Consider the following 17128-nt stretch of genomic DNA (forward strand, 5'->3'; position numbering starts at 1 on the left):
CTATTCCAGACAAGCAAGGGAAGGCTCATCCAAAAACATGGTCAAGATCAAGTTGCTGAATAAGGACTAGAGTTGGGTCATTAATACAGGTCTTCCAGTTCCCAGTTTTGCAGCTAAATCCTAAATCTTGTTGACTGTAGATAAATACTGTCAAAAAGTACTTTTTGTTCCTAAACTAGATGTCTCATACAGTAATGAGGATGCAATTTTTCTTGCTTTTTAAAAAATGAAGATAGAGAATATTACTGGCAGATATCTAAGACATTTAGTTATTAAAAAAGATTAAAATTATCCAGCATAATTGTGTTAACCTTTCTTCTTAGGCCATATTTTCTAACTCTTTAATCATCTTAGGTGGGTCTCATTTCACTGTCTAATTATTAGAATTTGTGGTAACCAGTGAGATAAAGTTACTTTACTGTTTCTTGCAAAACACAATCTGTCACAGTAAGATAATTATGTGCAGAAAAAAATGAACAGTTAAGAACCTAACAGCACCTATCTTCTACAAATGAATGAATAAAAGAACTGCTGACAGTTAAAAGATTATTAAAATTGTTCTTTCACAATACAGTGGGGTGAATTAGAAGCTAACAGTAAAAATGTGCTTAAATATAAATTGCCACAAGCCATCTTAAAAAAATGTTATTGTTCTTATAATACTGTGGTTTTAAATTATAGTTCTTGTTTTCAAATGTTAAAATTGGAAACTTTATATCCTGGTACCGCAGCCTTAAATATCTTATAATATTGTGTGGTCATATGAAATCCTGCATATAAAAGCATTTTAGGTATAACACTGTGGAAATATGAGTTAAGGACAATAATTGTAGAGCGAATGCTTTACGTTTTACGCATAAGCCTTGCACATATATTGCTCACCCTATAAAGTATTATTATCTATATTTTAGCCAAGTAAACTGGAGTGAGAAGCTAGGAATCTCCTCCAAATATCACACAGCTCTTGTGCTGAACTCAGCGAACAGACTCAATCTTCTCATTTCAAATATGGGACTTATTCCATTTTTTTCGCTTTACCGTTCCAACTATTCCACATGATTCATGCAGCAATTTTCTACTATCCATCCCAGCTAAAAATGTAGGTGACATTCAATTTTAAAAGTTTTAGTCCCTTTTATCTCCTCTGTCTATAGTGACAGAATGTACAGAATGTCCTTAATAATAAGAATTCAACTTTTTTAGACCATCAGAATATTGATATGTAAGGTTGCTACACTTTTCTGTATGTTAGCTATCATCATCTTTTAGGTGCATGTGCTGGACTTTATTCTTTTTAGAAAGAATGTATTTAGTAGTCTGTATTCACTGCTGTAGCAACCTTTATCCAAAACATTGAATTATTTCTGACAAACGTGGAGAAAAATAGCTTCCTCACCAACGGAAACTCAGATGGGATTCAAGCATGCAATTCTTGCCCTGGTTTGAAGGCTTGCAGGAGATTACAATGACCACTAGTTGCATCCACAAGGGCTTGCCAGTTTTGTAAACCCATAGCCATAGAAGGTTGTTTTAAGGGGTCTTAGTTTAGCTGCTATAACAAAGTACCATAGACTGGGTGGGTTATCAACAACAGAAATGTATTTTTCACAGTCTGGAGGCTGACAGTTCAAGATTAGGGTGCCGGTATGGTATAGTTCTGGTGATAGCCCTCTTCTAGGATGCGGACTGCTTATTTCTTGTTGTATCCTCATGTAGGCGAGTAGAATGAGGAAGTAAACTCTTTGTGATTCTTATAAGGACACTTATTCCATTTATGAGGACCCCATCCTCATGACTTCATCTTAATCCTGATTACCTCCCAAAGGCCCCACCTCCTAATACCATCATGGGTATGGTTTCAACACATGAATTTTGGGGGGACACAAACATCAAGTCTGTAATAGAAGAACTGGAAGTAAGTTGGATTTTGTGATTGGTCAGGCATAGATTTTTGAGTCCCAGCTCTATCATTCCACTTACTCTGTGTGAATGACTTCAAAACTCAATATTCCTAGGTATAATATGGAACTAATAATTACTTAGAACTCATGCAAAAACTAGCAATAATATTTGAAAGCTACTAGCACTATGCATAGTATGCATTTAATAAATGGTGGCTATTATTATCTTTGAAGAATTTTATGCTAAGTTTCATGTGGTAGAACACTTACTTCTTTTGGGAACAGGTCACACAGAAGGTGTACACAATAGAACCCTCTGTATACTTATACCTCTAATCGCAACCCCTTTCTCCAAATGTACATGTGCGTATTCCTTTAAAAACTAAGATTATTTGGGTTCAGAGCTCCTGCTTCATAGGGTTATTGTGATGATTGCAGGGATAAGATATGTAAAGTGTCAAGAACGATGCCTAACGTTGCAAGCTTAATCATAGTTAACAATTAATGTCATTAGTGGATCTCCTATCCTTTCTTTATGGAGATCATCCCACCTCATTCTCTTTGACATCTTCTTTCGTCTTCTTTCCCACCATGCTACCCGTATGTTGCATATTTACAGTGTAGATCTGTTTTATTTACTAAATAACTCTTTTTCTTGTCTGCTGTCAGCAGTGGTCCCTATAATATACAAAGCTCAAACTTTCTGTCTCCTCTGTTGTGTCACTCAAATGTAACTCCTCACTCTTTTCTCTGACCTTGAAGAGTCTAGAATCTGTTTGTGTGGTGAGTCTTTGATTATTTGGAATATTTGCATTTTCTATTTTTTTCAACCGCTCAACAAATAATGAAAAAAGGAAAAAATTCCAACTCTGTGCTTGCAGTTCTTGTAGTTTAGGAGAGGGGATATCTCATAATCTTGTAATACAAGGCAGTATATGTAATACAAGGTAGTATATGTGACACAAGGCAGTATATGTGATACAAGGTTGTATATGTAATACAAGGTAGTATATGTAATACAAGACTATGTAATACAAGGTATCACTTGCTAAGTGGCAGATGAGTTGCACACACAGTGGGACTACAGAAGTTCAGGGGCTGAGGAGGTCATTGTGGTCTGGGGCAGCCAGGAAAGGTGGCATGAAAGAAGTAGGCAAAGAGCTGGCCTTCACTTGTAAAGGGTAGTGTTCACTCTAGTTGTGCAGCAATGCACAAGGAAGAAATGGATCAAACTTGTAATGTTTGGAGTAAATTCTCTCCTTAAGTGTTCTGCAGACACTTCCAACTCTTTGAGTTTAAACCTTAAGTGGTTGTCTCAGCTTTCTTTGTCTCAGATACCTACCCACCTTTCCACACAGGCACACAAACACATTCAGGTCTCCCAGTCTTACTGCACAGCACTCCTGTGTATCCAGTTTTCAATCTAGAAGCTGGTAAATGATCCATGACTTTGCTCCCTTATAGTTCTGAGTCTCTAATCAATCACAAAGTGCTATTGATTCTCCTCCTAAATATCTCTCCACTTCTGTGCATCACCAGTGCCACCACCCAATTGGGTCACTGTTGTTTTGTGCCTGGAACAGGCCCCTACTTGTTCTCCCTAAGTCCAGTCCCCACGCAGCACCTAGAATGACATTTCTGAAATATAAATCCAGTTGCTCTTTCTGCACCTAAACAGAGTAGCTGCTTTCAGGAAAGACATCGCCACAGTGGAATAGCTGTAACCTCTGTGCCTAGCAGTGTTGGGTCCACAGTGGCATTGCCCATGGTCTCGGTGGGTAGTGCCAGTTAAGGTGGGCAGGCATTGCATGTCCAGGGGGAAGTTGGACCTCTAGAATGTGAGTGGATTTCTCTCTGAGCATCTTTGATACTTTCTTAGAGGTTCCCAGATACACAACAGGAGATAGAGAATGTTTGAGGGGATTGGTTGATGCTCTTTAGCTTGACTAGGAAGGGCCACAGTAGTTTGAGTATTAAAGTCTTCTTATTTGCACTCACCAACTGGAGGCAAATGAGTTCAACACTAATATACAATTAGTGATTCAGTAGTTCTCCATGATCTATTTGTCCTGCATGGGATACTCTCCCATATCTGCCCACCCTGAAGTTCCTTATTTTCCTACAATACCCAGTTTATTTTATTTTTTTAAGAAGTCTTTATTGAATTTGTTACAATATTGCTTCTGTTTTATGTTTGGGTTTTTTGGCCCCAAGGCATGTGGGATCTTAGCTCCCCAACCAGGGATTGAACCTGCACCCCCTGCATTGGGAGGCGAAGTCTGAACCATTAGACCACCAGGGAAGTCCCCTTACAATACCTAGTTTAAAAAGACACTTTCTCTGAGAAAATTTTCTGACACCCCCTGCCCGCAGGCAGATTTAGGGACGCCTCTGTTCTCCCACAGTGCTCAGCTCCAACCTTGTGGCCGGGTTGTATCACAAAACTTTAGTCTATATGTGTCCTCCGTATATTGCTCACATCTGCTTGCTTACTGATACCCCAAGGGCCACCATCCTGCACATGGCAGTCACTGAAGAGCTGAGACAGACTTAGAGAGAAGACTTGTGTGAAAACTTGAAGATCAAGATTTTTATGCTCCCCAAAACCTGGAAAGTGTGTGTCTTTGGAAAAGGGGGAAGAGGAAGATTGGAGAGAAAAGGATTGTCTGTCCCAAGGGCCCAGGGCTGAGTATATGGGAGCTTTATAATTTGTGGTGGCATAGGTATGAGGGGAAACCTTTCCCCATCCATCCCCAGTTCACCGAGTAGGACCTGAACCACTTTAAGTTTTTGATGAAACAGGGCGAGCCTACTTGCTGAAATTCTGATGTCCAAAGGGTTACTGACTCATTCTGTAGATTTTCTGTGAACGTTAGGGGTACTGAATTAAGATACTGCAGCATGGAAGGAACATTAGGAGTTTTAAAACGTGAATGAAAGGAGTTAGGAAATTAGATATATTTGCTAGATGAATATGTTCTTGAGATGTGCTGTACAACACAGGGCCTGCAGTTAACAAAACAGTATTGTGCATTTCAAAATTTGTTAAGAAGGTAGATATCATGTTAAGTGTTCTTACCACACACAGAAACACAGACACACACAGACACACACACACAGACACATGGAAACAACTAAAAGAACACAAGGAAATTCTGGGAAGTGTTGGATATAGTATATTCTTCTTTGATTGTGGTGATGGTATCACTAGGTTTGCATATGTCTAGACTCATCAAATTGCACATATTTAGTATGTACAGTTCTTTGTATAGCAATTGTATGTCAATAAAGCTGTTAAAACGATATATTTACAATAATTATATACCAACTGAAGAGAAAGATGAAAGTAGAAGAAAATTACTGGCATCTTACCTTTGCTTGATGGCAACTTTGCCTTGATTTTTCTGATTACTAAAGAGAAGATGTCTAGAGCCCACCTCTATTCCTTTTTTATAACCCCCTAAATTAGCTGAAAATTTTTATACAGAAGCTTTAAGGCCAATTCTTGCACTTAAGCCAGGTACCAGCTATTGTCATTTCTGCTTCGTTTACTTGCACTGAGCCAGTCTCCTCCCTTCTTATCTACCTTTGATTTGAATTGTTTTGACTTGAATTGTGAAAGCAACTACTTTTTTTCTTTTCTATAAAAGTTTTTAAATTAATTAATACTTTTCAATTCATGGCTCATTTATACCATGGGTATAAAAAGATAAAGGCCTTTCTCTTGTTCAGTGACTTATGAATTTCCTTTTCCACATGTTCATCTTTGCCAGTCTTATTTTGAAAGAAACTTATTTTAAAAGGAGGATTTGGAAAATTAAGATATATATGTATGTATTCATTTGTGAGAATTTAGAAAGTAAAAAGGAAGAAAATAGTATGGTTAGCCACTTACTCTGTAATAAACATTATTAAGATCTTGAAGAATATACTTAATTTATTTATCATTGATGTGTTTGTGTGTATTTACAAAGTGGGATCATAATGTGCACAGATTTTTAAAATCTATTTTTTCCAAATAATTCTACAGTATATCATTAGTATTTTACAGCATGATTTTTAGTGATTGGTTCATACTCCATTTTACAGATGCATCATAAATTTAACTAACCTTCTGTTGTTGAGCATGGAAATGGTTTCCAGTTTTTTGCTACTATAAGCAACACTTGATGACTATCCTTATAGCTAAATCTTTGCTTGCTCTCACGATTTTTTTCCTCTGGATTTTTTGAGTAACTTTACGTTTATATTTTAAGGCTTTCAACACAGATTGCCCAACTGTCCTCAAGAAATGCTTTACTAATTGGTATTATTACCAACTGTGTATGAGAATGTTTACCTCCCCATTCCACCTCCCATTCTGTAGTTAGCAATTCTTGAGTTTGGTGAAAATCAGGACTTCTCTCCTAAGGAAAACTCCCATGTCCCATATAACCAGCTGTTAATTACATGTGAATCATGTATCCATCAAAGTCCTCCTCCTTCCCCCAGGACATTGAAGAGAGGCTTTTTCACTGACAAACCTCAATGTTTTGTTGTTTTTTTTTTAATATTTTTTTCATTATCTTTCCTTTATCTTTTGAATCTTAAGATCTTCCTGACACAAGAACAGAGGGATATATGATCAAAGAAAGAAAACATTGTCAGCATTAGTTTTCTTTCCATTTGCAAATTAAAGGGAGATACGTATAGAAATACATATGGAGCTCTAAGGAATTGAAAGTTACATGGAAAAATACAGTAATGAGCCAAGAATATAAATGGAAACCATGGAAATGCAGGTGACCTGCAGAGAGGGTAGCTATAATATAGTACTGATTACAGCTTCTGACACACACTGCAAGGGCCACTAAGAAAGTGCATTCTGAATGAATTTACAGCATTGATGACATAAACACACATACACATACACAAAGATAAGAGAGAAAAGACATCATGTGCTAACCATTGTGTGTGTGTGTGTGTGTGTGTGTGTGTGTGTGTGTGTGTGTGTGTGTAGGGGACAATGGAAGAATGTGAAACAAATTCAAGTGAGCATTTATTTTAAAATTCCAGAATTCCTTTCTTTTTCTGAAAGGATCAGATCATTGAAAAGACGTTCAAAATTAGCTTATCTGACAAATAGAGAATTGCTAGAACTCAGGTGAAGGATTCTGTTACAAACATAAATTTTACCTAATACAAATAAAGGTGGAAAGGACAGACGTAACATCACTAGTTAGCAGGAAGGGATTCCCTTGTGGTGTTCTAATAGAACTGACTTATACCTTCCATGTAGTATATTTTAGTCTATTATAATAAATTTTACTACACAAGTTCTTGAACTAGAGTTCAATATTAGAGAAAAATTTCAAGGAATTTATAATATTTTTAGAATGAAGAAAAAATCTGCAAATTTAAGTCTGTAGTCCCTGTAAGAAATTAGAATGGGTGCCCTTGAAGTGTAATTCTAAGTTCTAGACTTCTGCATCCTTAGAGAAATGAACAGCACATAATTTTAATCAGAAAACACATGAGTTGTGACAAGTGCTCTTTTGTTCAGTATAACCAATATGTGTAATAGTTTTAATCCTTACATATGTGAATACTTTGAAGGTAGGATTAATTCATAGAAAACACCAGTGGTGTTAACCATTTCCCGAAGTGATCATTTCAAAGAAGAAATCAAGCAAAAAATGTCTTATGCTTAAAATCTATTATTTGACTCTAACTCTGTAAAGAATGGGATTGTAGCAGTATTTTGCTATCAAGCCGCTGGTTCGTTCAGATTCCCTCCTTCCGTCCTCTCTTTGTGGCTCATGTTTGCTCAGTGACTGTGTCGAGGCCTTATGTAGTCCGTGGAGGCCTTGGTCACCAGTTTAACTGTGTATTATGGCAGACCCAGAGCTGTTTTTGAGGCAGATTTTGGCTTTGCCTTTCATAGGTACTGTCTGAGTTCGCCCCTCTGCATAGGGCACATTTGTGACCATGCAGTATGCAAATGCCCAACTCCACGGGGCACTGGTCACACTGAGCTGTGAAACATGGCTCACTATCTCTCCAGAGGTTTCAAAGGCCATCAACTTGGGCATGTTTCTTGGTTAATCTCACTGTTTTTCAGAAGAGAGCATTTACCACATCTTTCACTGGTTTGATTTCCAAAGCTAACTGGCATATGGGTGTGTACAAAACAGATGTAAGTCCAAGGTTAAAAGCTTGGAACTACCTGCTGTTTCTCTTGACATAGAAAAGAGCTCCAAAGAGGCAATAGGACCTTCCAGTCCTATTAAAAAAATGAGAAGGAAAATAAGAACAAGTGAAATGTTCTAGAATTGTAAAGAAGGTAACCCTTTAGTGATTTCAAGAGAGCACCTTTTGGAGCATGGTAAGAAAGTTAACCCTGATTATAGGAAGTTGAGGAGAGGATACATGGGAGAAAATAGAGTTAAGACTCATAAGCCACTCAGATTTTAGCAGTAAAACAAAAGTGAAAAAGACTGAAAGATGCAGCAAGATCTTGGGTGTTGTTCTGCAAATTTGGGGAGAATTTTGGGGTGTTATTGCACAGAAAGAAAGGAGAAAGAGAAAGTGAAGATATTGGAAAGGAAAAGAAAACACTGGGTGGGTGAAGGGTAGCGAGGCATCGCTGGCTTGGGAGGGCATGTCACTCCTAGCCCAGGTAGCATGGTGGGCCATGGAGAAGCACTTGCACCTCTCCTAGGAGAGGCCAGATTTTGGATGGTGTCCAGATGCCTCTGACATCTAAAGTCTTCTTTAGCTAAAAATGCATGTTATTACTAATAGCTGGGGTCTTTACTGGGGTACTGAAATCTGTGCTATTTTCCCCAAGCCTTTGGTTCTGGGGGACCACACAGAACTACAAACTGAGCAGTGCCTCATGTCAGGGAGGTTAATCATGTTGTACTAAAACATAAAAGAGATGTCTCATGCTCCCATGCACACAATTTGCTCATAACTCTTCCATCCCTTTCTGCAAAACACCATGGGGAGTATATCTTTCTGCTTTTACATGCATCTCAGATTACCCTCTAGTAAATTTTTTCCTTTCCCAGACTGCTGTTAGTGCTTACTCTGTCTATCCTGGTTTTGCCTGTAGAAGACATTCTCGGGAGAAGCCGGGAAGCGCACACTGAGGTTTGCTTTAGGGCTTGCGCTGCCCAGGGTGCTCCTGCCACAGGTCATCGGTCACAGTACAAGGGACAGTAATGCTCACTTTCAAAAGATAAAAAGTGTCTTTTCTGAGCACATTTTATACAGTCAAATAGAAGCCAGCACATAGCTAGTCATGTTTGGTCTTCTTCCCAGAGATAATTCTTTCTACAGCAATTTGAATGTGTGAATCTTATAGTGGATTTATTTTTTTGAAACACATTTGACAAGAGGCAGATGAGTGACAATGAGGTAAATGGGTCTCCTAGTTCAATCATTATAAAATGAAAGAACTTTCAATCTGGTGGGACTGTTGATTTTAATTGTATGGGAGGACTGCACTTTAGGAAGGATTCCTATTTATATTTCAAAGGAAGCAAAGCTTATTCTATGCTTTAAATTTCATAAATAAACATATTAGTGTATATAAACTCAAAGGAACTTCTGTGCTATCATCATCAACTTGGCAGGTGTTGAGTCCAGAAAAAATAAAGTATGGTCACATAAAATTAAGCCTTTTGATGTTTCAGCATTGTCTAGGCATGAAAAAAAAGTCCCCTGCCTCTTGAACTATAACTAAAAACCTGTTTATGAAATATAATGAGTCAAAAGAGAAAATGTGAGGTTAAAGAGAAATGTGAGTCATGGACAGTGAGGTGCTCCATCCCAAAGATTCATAATATGAATTTTTTTAGAGTTGTATTACTTCAGAGTAAAAGGAGACTGTGCGTATAAGTAGCCATGATATTCAACTGCTTGCCAAAGTGATGGAAATAAATCTGACATCACTTTGAAAGTAACACCTTGCTCTATTAGGGTAATAACAGCTACTGATGAGTGTCCATGATGAGCTAGACATTATGCCAAGCATTGACCTCTGTTAGCTTGAATTTACATAAAAACCTTAAAGGTTAGAAACTATCAACCCATTTCATCCATGAGGTGAGGCAACTGGGGTTCAGAGAGAAACTGTGGTCAGATACTTTGCATGTAGAAGTGCCTGGGCCCTAAAGACCACGATCTTTCCTCTGTCTCTTGATGCTCATTCTATTGTAGGATATTGCTGTCTGACAAAAGGTAAGGTACAGCGTGACAATATGCAAAGCAAAGTAAGTCAGTTGAATAGAAAATAGTCACTTTCTATTATAATTAAGTTAAAAAATTAAAAACGGAAAGATGCACTTTGAGATTAAGTCAAATGTTGAAAGAGGTGTTGATGTCTCCAAAAAAGCACTGCATTGAGATGTGGCTGGGGAGCCTTGAACAGACAGACGTTACCAGGAGAGAATAACTCTGAACCCCTTTTTTTCTGGTTCTCCTTAATTCATCTTTGAATTCCCTAGCAAATTACCTAAGATCTTTGGCTCATTAAATACCTATTGCAAGAAGAGAGCATGAAAGGAAAATCCCCACCCCAGACGAGGAGACAGCAGTAGTGGAACATTCTACTGCCACTTCCACAGTCTTGCCCAGGCAAAAAGTCTCCCCCGAATCCCCTTTCCACTTTTTCCTTACATATAAATGAATAAGCCTCTCTCATGTCAAAGATTTTGACAATAACTATGAAAAAGTAGACATAAATTTTTTCAAATTTGGCCTGAAATATTATCTGGATCTTTACAGAATAAGTTTGCCAAACCCCTGCTCTAGATAGATCAGGTGATTTTAGATTGGATCATTCTTTTTATGTTGCATAATCTTAACATAAATATAACTAACTTGGAAAGGCAATTTTTCCAGTATCCCCACGTGTAGGACAAAGACGATGAATGAGCTTATGTCTGGTACCTGTTTTCTGTGGCGGAATCTTATTAAATGCCTCAGCTGGCCTTTTTGAAGACACATAGAGATGTTTGCTGGTAGGAAATTAATGCTGACCAAGTTTCAGAGTTCTTAACTCTTATCTTTGTGTTCCAAACATGAGATCACCTGATAAATTATTCTTTCCAGAATTAGACCGGCAGGCCAATCCATCTGTTTTCTTCCTCAGAAAAACAACAACAAAGACTGACTCTTTTCTTTCATTATTCACAAGTGAAACGTCATCAACGACTTTATCAGACTCCTATGGTGAGAGTCCTAACATGCTCTGAACTTAAATTCAGCATCAGGCATGTGCGAACAAGCTTCAAAGGCAGTTTCCATCTTCCCTGTCCTTTTAGGATTACAGCCTTGAAATCCCTGTAGGATGTGAGGGCTTCTCTTAAGAAAAGTTGGGCTACAGTCTAAGTGTGAATGATGTTCATAGAGACACTGAAGAAGCCTGATGGTTGAAGTTGCGACCGAGCCTGCTCTGCACTCTTCAGACAGCCCGCAGGACTTCCTGTCTTGTTTAATGCACCAACGGGTCATTTCATGAAAAGTCACAAGTTGCAGTCACAGTGCTGTTATTTCCAACTGCTCGTTCACTTGCTAAAACACAGGCAAGAACTTCACAAATAGAATTTCCTGAGGCCAAGCTAATGGATGCGCTGATGGGCAGTACGATGAGGTAAGAATGACTACGTGTTGGGATCCGAATGACCCAGGTTTAAACTCAGATTCTGCCATTTCCTCTTTAATGTGGCAACAGTCACCTAAGTCCTCTGAGTCTCGGTGCCTCACCTGGAAAATGGCATATTTCCCCTGGGTTGTTTGAGGATTAAGTGTTGCAAATCTAGCAGCTGTTCAATAAACATTATTATATTATTTCCATCTACTAGGAAACGTTTTTTATGTTTTGGGACATATGATGCTTAAAACTGTACCACTAAAACACTGTATTCTTAAAAAAGGTCCAAAATCATACGTATATACACAAGCACATGCTACTTAACTTGTATGTAATGTAAACATAACCTTGACGTAACTTAATGGGGAAGGAACCTCCAGTCTAGGTCTAATAGTGTGATGATTCACCTCTCTGGCTTATAGTCTTTATCAGCAAAGTGAGAAAATGGAAACAAATGCTCTTGTAGGGTGGCATAAAATGTCCATTTCTGTGATATTTAGATCCTGTTTCCTTTATGGGAATGCTTGTGTATTCCTCACAGGTCTCAAAATCCATTCTCCTTATTTCCTTATTTGAAGCTGTACATATTACAAGTTGCATTTATGCTTGGCTTGGGAATGTCATTTTGTACTTTAATATGAGTGTTTGGAAATGTGCATTAAATAAAATGATGGAGTCCCACTCTCAGGCTTTTTCTTCTGCCTTCTGGTCAAAGCTGTCCCTGGCTTCCTATCCCATGTGGAATGGCTAAATCACATCACATCTCTTCCTGCTGACATGTATTGGATTAAGCTGGCCTCTTCTGTACTCTATTTCTCTCTCACTCTCTTGCTTTCCCTTTCTCAGTGGGTTTTCTCATCACTACTTTCCTCATTTGGGGAAGATAATGAAGTACTTTGGTTTAAACATATCCTGCTGATTTGCAGATGGCATATGGAAATGAAAGCCAGAGATACTGAACAATATTAACTATTAGCTATTCTGTTTAATTATATCAGTGTGAACCATGAAAGATAACTGATAATTGATCAAGTTATCTTCCAGAGAATAATTGTTATTTACACTTTGCTTTTGTCTACTTGTGGCTGATTTCCTTCACAGGACTGAAATGGGGTCTCTGTTCTCATGCTTTACTCTCTCTTTTTTATATCATGCTGCAAGCTATTATTATGAGTACAATAATGAACAAAATAAATCCTCTTACTGTAGGCAGATAATCTCTACTCCATGAGATAATTATCAGATCTCATGGGAATTTGTTCTTAAACTCACTTCATAACGATGGCTCTTTTCTCTGAAGATGCTTCATCACCTCTAATAGAATGTAATCACAAACCAGGGTGGGATGCGCAGTAGTTGTTTAAAATTCATCTCCTAAGAGGAAAGGAATGGGGTAGGTTAATTGTATCTAATGGCCCTTGATCTCCCAAGAGGGTAGTCCTTCCCACCTGATGGAAAAGCCAGGAAATCTAAGTAGCTTAACTGTTTTGTAAAAGGTGAGTGGTCCACTTGTATTATATGTCAAGGCTACTGTCTAAAGGAGAAGCACTTGGAATTGCATATTCCTTAAAGAAAAACTGACAAGCAGAATAAGGGTCAAAGCTAATACTATAAAAATAAAAGAGGAAGAAATCCCTTTGAATTTTAAATCATCTAACAGTCTACAAATATAGGTTTTTCACTTAATTATAGCAACTATCTTGAAGGTTTTACATATTGGCAAATATAGCAGATAATGAACTATTGATCCGAAAGAAGTTCAGGAAATGCAGAGCTTAACTAAATTGTCTATTTTCCATTGGAAGGTAAATTGATGTAGTAGGAGAAGGGGGGGCAATCTATTGATTCACTCCCCAAATCCCTCTGATTTGTACTGACAAAAGAAAGGGAAAAGAGCTGAATATACTCTATCTAAGCCTGGTTTTCATCTAAGGAATAATCCTGCATAGAGAGAAGTACTTGGACCTCCTCAAATCTGATATCATTGTCATGATAGCCTACCTGGTAACCTGTTTTGAGTTTTATCAGCACCACATGTAAACAAAATAGCAGCTGAATCTTTCACCTAGAAGCAGATGCTTGCCATGCAGTGCTAAAAGAAGTGCTGTGGATTTTATCTTGCTGATAAGAGACAGGAGTACAGATAATCTTTCCTAGGATGTTTTCCTTTTCACTCATGTCTGAAATAAAGTGAGTTGAGGCCAGGTTGTGGTGGAGATTCTTACTTCTGAGGAGAGGTGGACTACTTTACCTCTAATGCCCCAGCCAGTCTTAAAATTCTAAGCTGGATCCTATCAGAGTCAGCACAGTAAGCAAGGAGAAGAGAATCTCAATGAACTGGGAAAGAGAAGTTCATTATCTCCATTAGATTCCATTTTAACATAGTTATCCATGTACTTAACAAATATCCATTGTGCACCTACTATGTGCCGGGCACAGTGTCTGGTATTGTGGGATCAAAAGGTGAATTGGACGCAGTTTAATTACTTGGGAGAAACAAGCAAATCCACACCAAAATGTAATAAGCTCTATGACCAACATACAGCCACAATGCTAAGAGAAAACACAGGAGCATCTAAATTATCAAGGAAGGACGTTTCCCCAAGATCTGAGTAATTGGAACAACAGATCATGCCTTGTACATCCAGGAGGAATGTATGGAGGCTTGATCTGCATGACTCATTGGACAGACTCAAAGCAGGATCTACAGCAAAAATCGCAAATACTGAAAGTATCAGAGATGATGTTAGAGGAACAGAGGGCAGCCAGTCAGTGAGGGAACTTGTGCTAATCAAGGAGTTAACACTTTACTATCAGGAAAGCCCTGTGGAGTCACTGAAAGACTTAAAGTGGAAGACTGATATGACCACACATGTGATTTAAATACAGCCTCTGGCAGCTGTGGGGAAGGCACATGCGGGGAACCAAGGCCAGAGCAGGAAGAACACTTTAGAAAACATGGAATCAATGCAAGAAATGATCAAAGTCTGAATAGTAATCATTAACTTTAACTAAATAGGTGTCATAAACCAGTAGGATGCTAAGTGTTCTGTAAACACGATTTCATTTAATCCCCACAACAAACCTATGGAGTAAGTACCAGATACCCATTTTAAAGGCAAAGGAACTGAGATTCAGAGAATTTAGACACCTTGATTGAGATTGCACAGGTATTGGTAAACCAGAATTTGGACAAACAAAATCAGGTTTATTTAACTTCAGAATGCATGTACCAGGAAGCATCAGACAATACTTCCAAGGTCAAAGGTAAGAGGAACTTAAGTGTCAGTTCTACCGTCCACCAAAAAATATTCAGGTGCAGACACAGCACTTGGGGGAAGAGATAATGAGATATTTGTGGAAAATGCTGAATATGAGCTGCCTGTTCAACACCTGAAGAAAGATGTCCCCTGAGCAGTTATATATTAATATTTGTGTGGAGTTTAAGAGGGTCTGGGGTGGATGTCCATCGACAGGCCAAACACAGAAAGCCACATAAATGGCTACTCACTCACAAAGAGGTATAAAGTGAAAAGAACAGCAGGTCAAGACAAAACACTGGGAAACAGTATTAAGCAAAGAGAAGCCCATGAATGAAGTCAGAAGGGTATCCAGGATGAGTCCAGTGTAAAGTCAACCTATGAATGTTAATTATGCATTTTATGTACACAAGGTACTGCCTTGGGCCCTGTAGTTGATGCAAGAAAGCAGTGTGACATCAGGATTTTCCCTAAAAGTTATAAAAGTGACATTGGGAAGAAAGTCACACACACACACACACTGTTAAAATTATACAAAAATTCACAAAACCACTAAGCAAAGTAAGAAATATCATCAGGCAGAACACCATAAATTTCCTGTGAGTGGTTTATGAAAAAGGGTTCTAAATTAGGAGGATTAATAAATCACTGGGTGAACTGGGTGAATAAGAAGGGATTTATGGAAAATATAAAAGAATTGCTTTCAAATTTAGCCGTGCATCAGACTCAACAAGACATCTTGTTTAAAATGCAGATTTCTGGGCCTTTCCCTCAGTTAATCTGATTCAGGAGTTTGGAATTGGGCTCAGATAGCTGAATTGTTAACAAGGACTCCAGGTGATTCTGAAGAAGATGATCCATCAATCCCAACGTGAGAAATACTATCTTAGAGAATGTTAAGATGTGGACAGTGGTGTTGAGTGGTGTCTAGGGTGTGTGCTGGGGGAAGGAGTGAGTGTTTAAGGTGAAGAAAAGGCAAGACTGAAATCAAGACAACATAAGAAATGAAAGACTAATTTCACAGATAGTCAATAGAGATGGAAGTGCCAAACAGAGGCCTCCCTCACTAAGAGAACCTTGATTAGCATCGAAGAATTTGTTCTCAGCTGAAAAGATCTAGTTGGTACTTAACGTTGTGTCACTCGATAGAATTTTGCTTTCTGGAATAGATAATATACGTCACATTGCCCTTATTGTTGGAGAGTCTACAAGTTCTTCTGTAGATATGCTGAGTTGGAGGTCCGTAGGAAAAAACTAAGACATGAGAAAGAATGAGGTTGAAGTGGTTTGGTCAAAATCATAAAATGCTCCATAGCAAATAAAATGTATAGATTTGATCAAGTCATTTAAGTTGCCCCATAACCGTTTGTCAACTAGGCAGTCATAGCATTCTGTTTCATTTAGGCCCTTACTTTTGAGGATTATGACAGTTTCAGAAGACCTTTTTGCTTCCTACAAAGTGGTGTTTAAAACTCATGCTTAAAATACACTAACAGACATTAATTACTGTTAGTAATAACTCATGAAGTTACTCCTCCAAACTATAGATATATATGAAAATACAGGTAAAAAGTGGGAATTTAATCCAAGACTCTGACAATGAGTTGACATGCCTTTGCTTGCTCTTATTTTGACATTTATTTTATAAGATTTTGTCAGCAGCCCATAGACTTATTTGTTTCAAAAAACAACTATTTTGAGGTAAAAGAGAAAAGAGAAAAGGAGAGGAAATTAACAAAGTGCAATGTTTATTTTCCTGGCCTTTTCTGTCTTAAATCCTGATTCAAATACTCTTTCAAATACTTAATCTCTAATTGCCTGGGATGCTTGTCTTTAGCGTGTTTTGCATGGAAGTCAGCTTCTCAGCAAAATTCCTCTGTCTCCTAGTCAGAAGTCTCTTTGGATGTACATCTTCACCTAAAACAAAACCCTTCATTTTCTTTTACCTCCTGCTCGGTGTCAAGTTTCCTCTCCAGCTCTCCGATACTTCTTAGCTTGTCCTCTGTTAAATTGGAAAATGACTATTATCTCATAAAATGTTGTGCATCCAGGGCTTCCCTGGTGGCGCAGTAGTTGAGGGTCCGCCTGCCGGTGCAGGGGACACGGGTTCGTGCCCCGGTCCGGGAAGATCCCACATGCCGCAGAGTGGCTGCGCCCGTGAGCCATGGCCGCTGAGCCTGCGCATCCGGAGCCTGTGCTCCACAACGGGAGAGGCCACAACAGTGAGAGGCCCGTGTACCGCAAAAAAAAAAAAAAAAAAAAAAATGCCATTGTAAACTCTTCTAGCTTCTCACAAGAAGTCAGTCTCTGATTGTATTATGTTCCCT

At 38.4% G+C, this 17128-nt stretch overlaps 1 protein-coding gene across 6 annotated transcripts in view; it reads left to right on the plus strand.

Annotated features, from left to right (window-relative positions):
• Positions 1-17128, plus strand: part of LOC307179867 (uncharacterized protein) — a 349430-nt gene that overhangs the window by 69000 nt on the left and 263302 nt on the right. For 4 of the 6 annotated variants that reach the window (XR_013825570.1, XR_013825571.1, XR_013825572.1 and 1 more), the window contains exon 1: positions 11449-11541. The exons of the other annotated variants lie outside the window; for them this stretch is intronic. Coding sequence is in view for 1 of the 4 variants with exons in the window: in XM_079909578.1 (XP_079765704.1) it covers positions 11513-11541 (29 nt within the window). In the remaining 3 variants the exon portion in view is untranslated. Of the gene's footprint in view, positions 1-11448; positions 11542-17128 lie in introns of those variants that run through there. 6 annotated transcript variants of the gene reach the window in all.

Source organism: Stenella coeruleoalba (assembly GCF_951394435.1).
Source record: "Stenella coeruleoalba genome assembly, chromosome: 21".
NCBI lineage: Eukaryota > Metazoa > Chordata > Mammalia > Artiodactyla > Delphinidae > Stenella > Stenella coeruleoalba.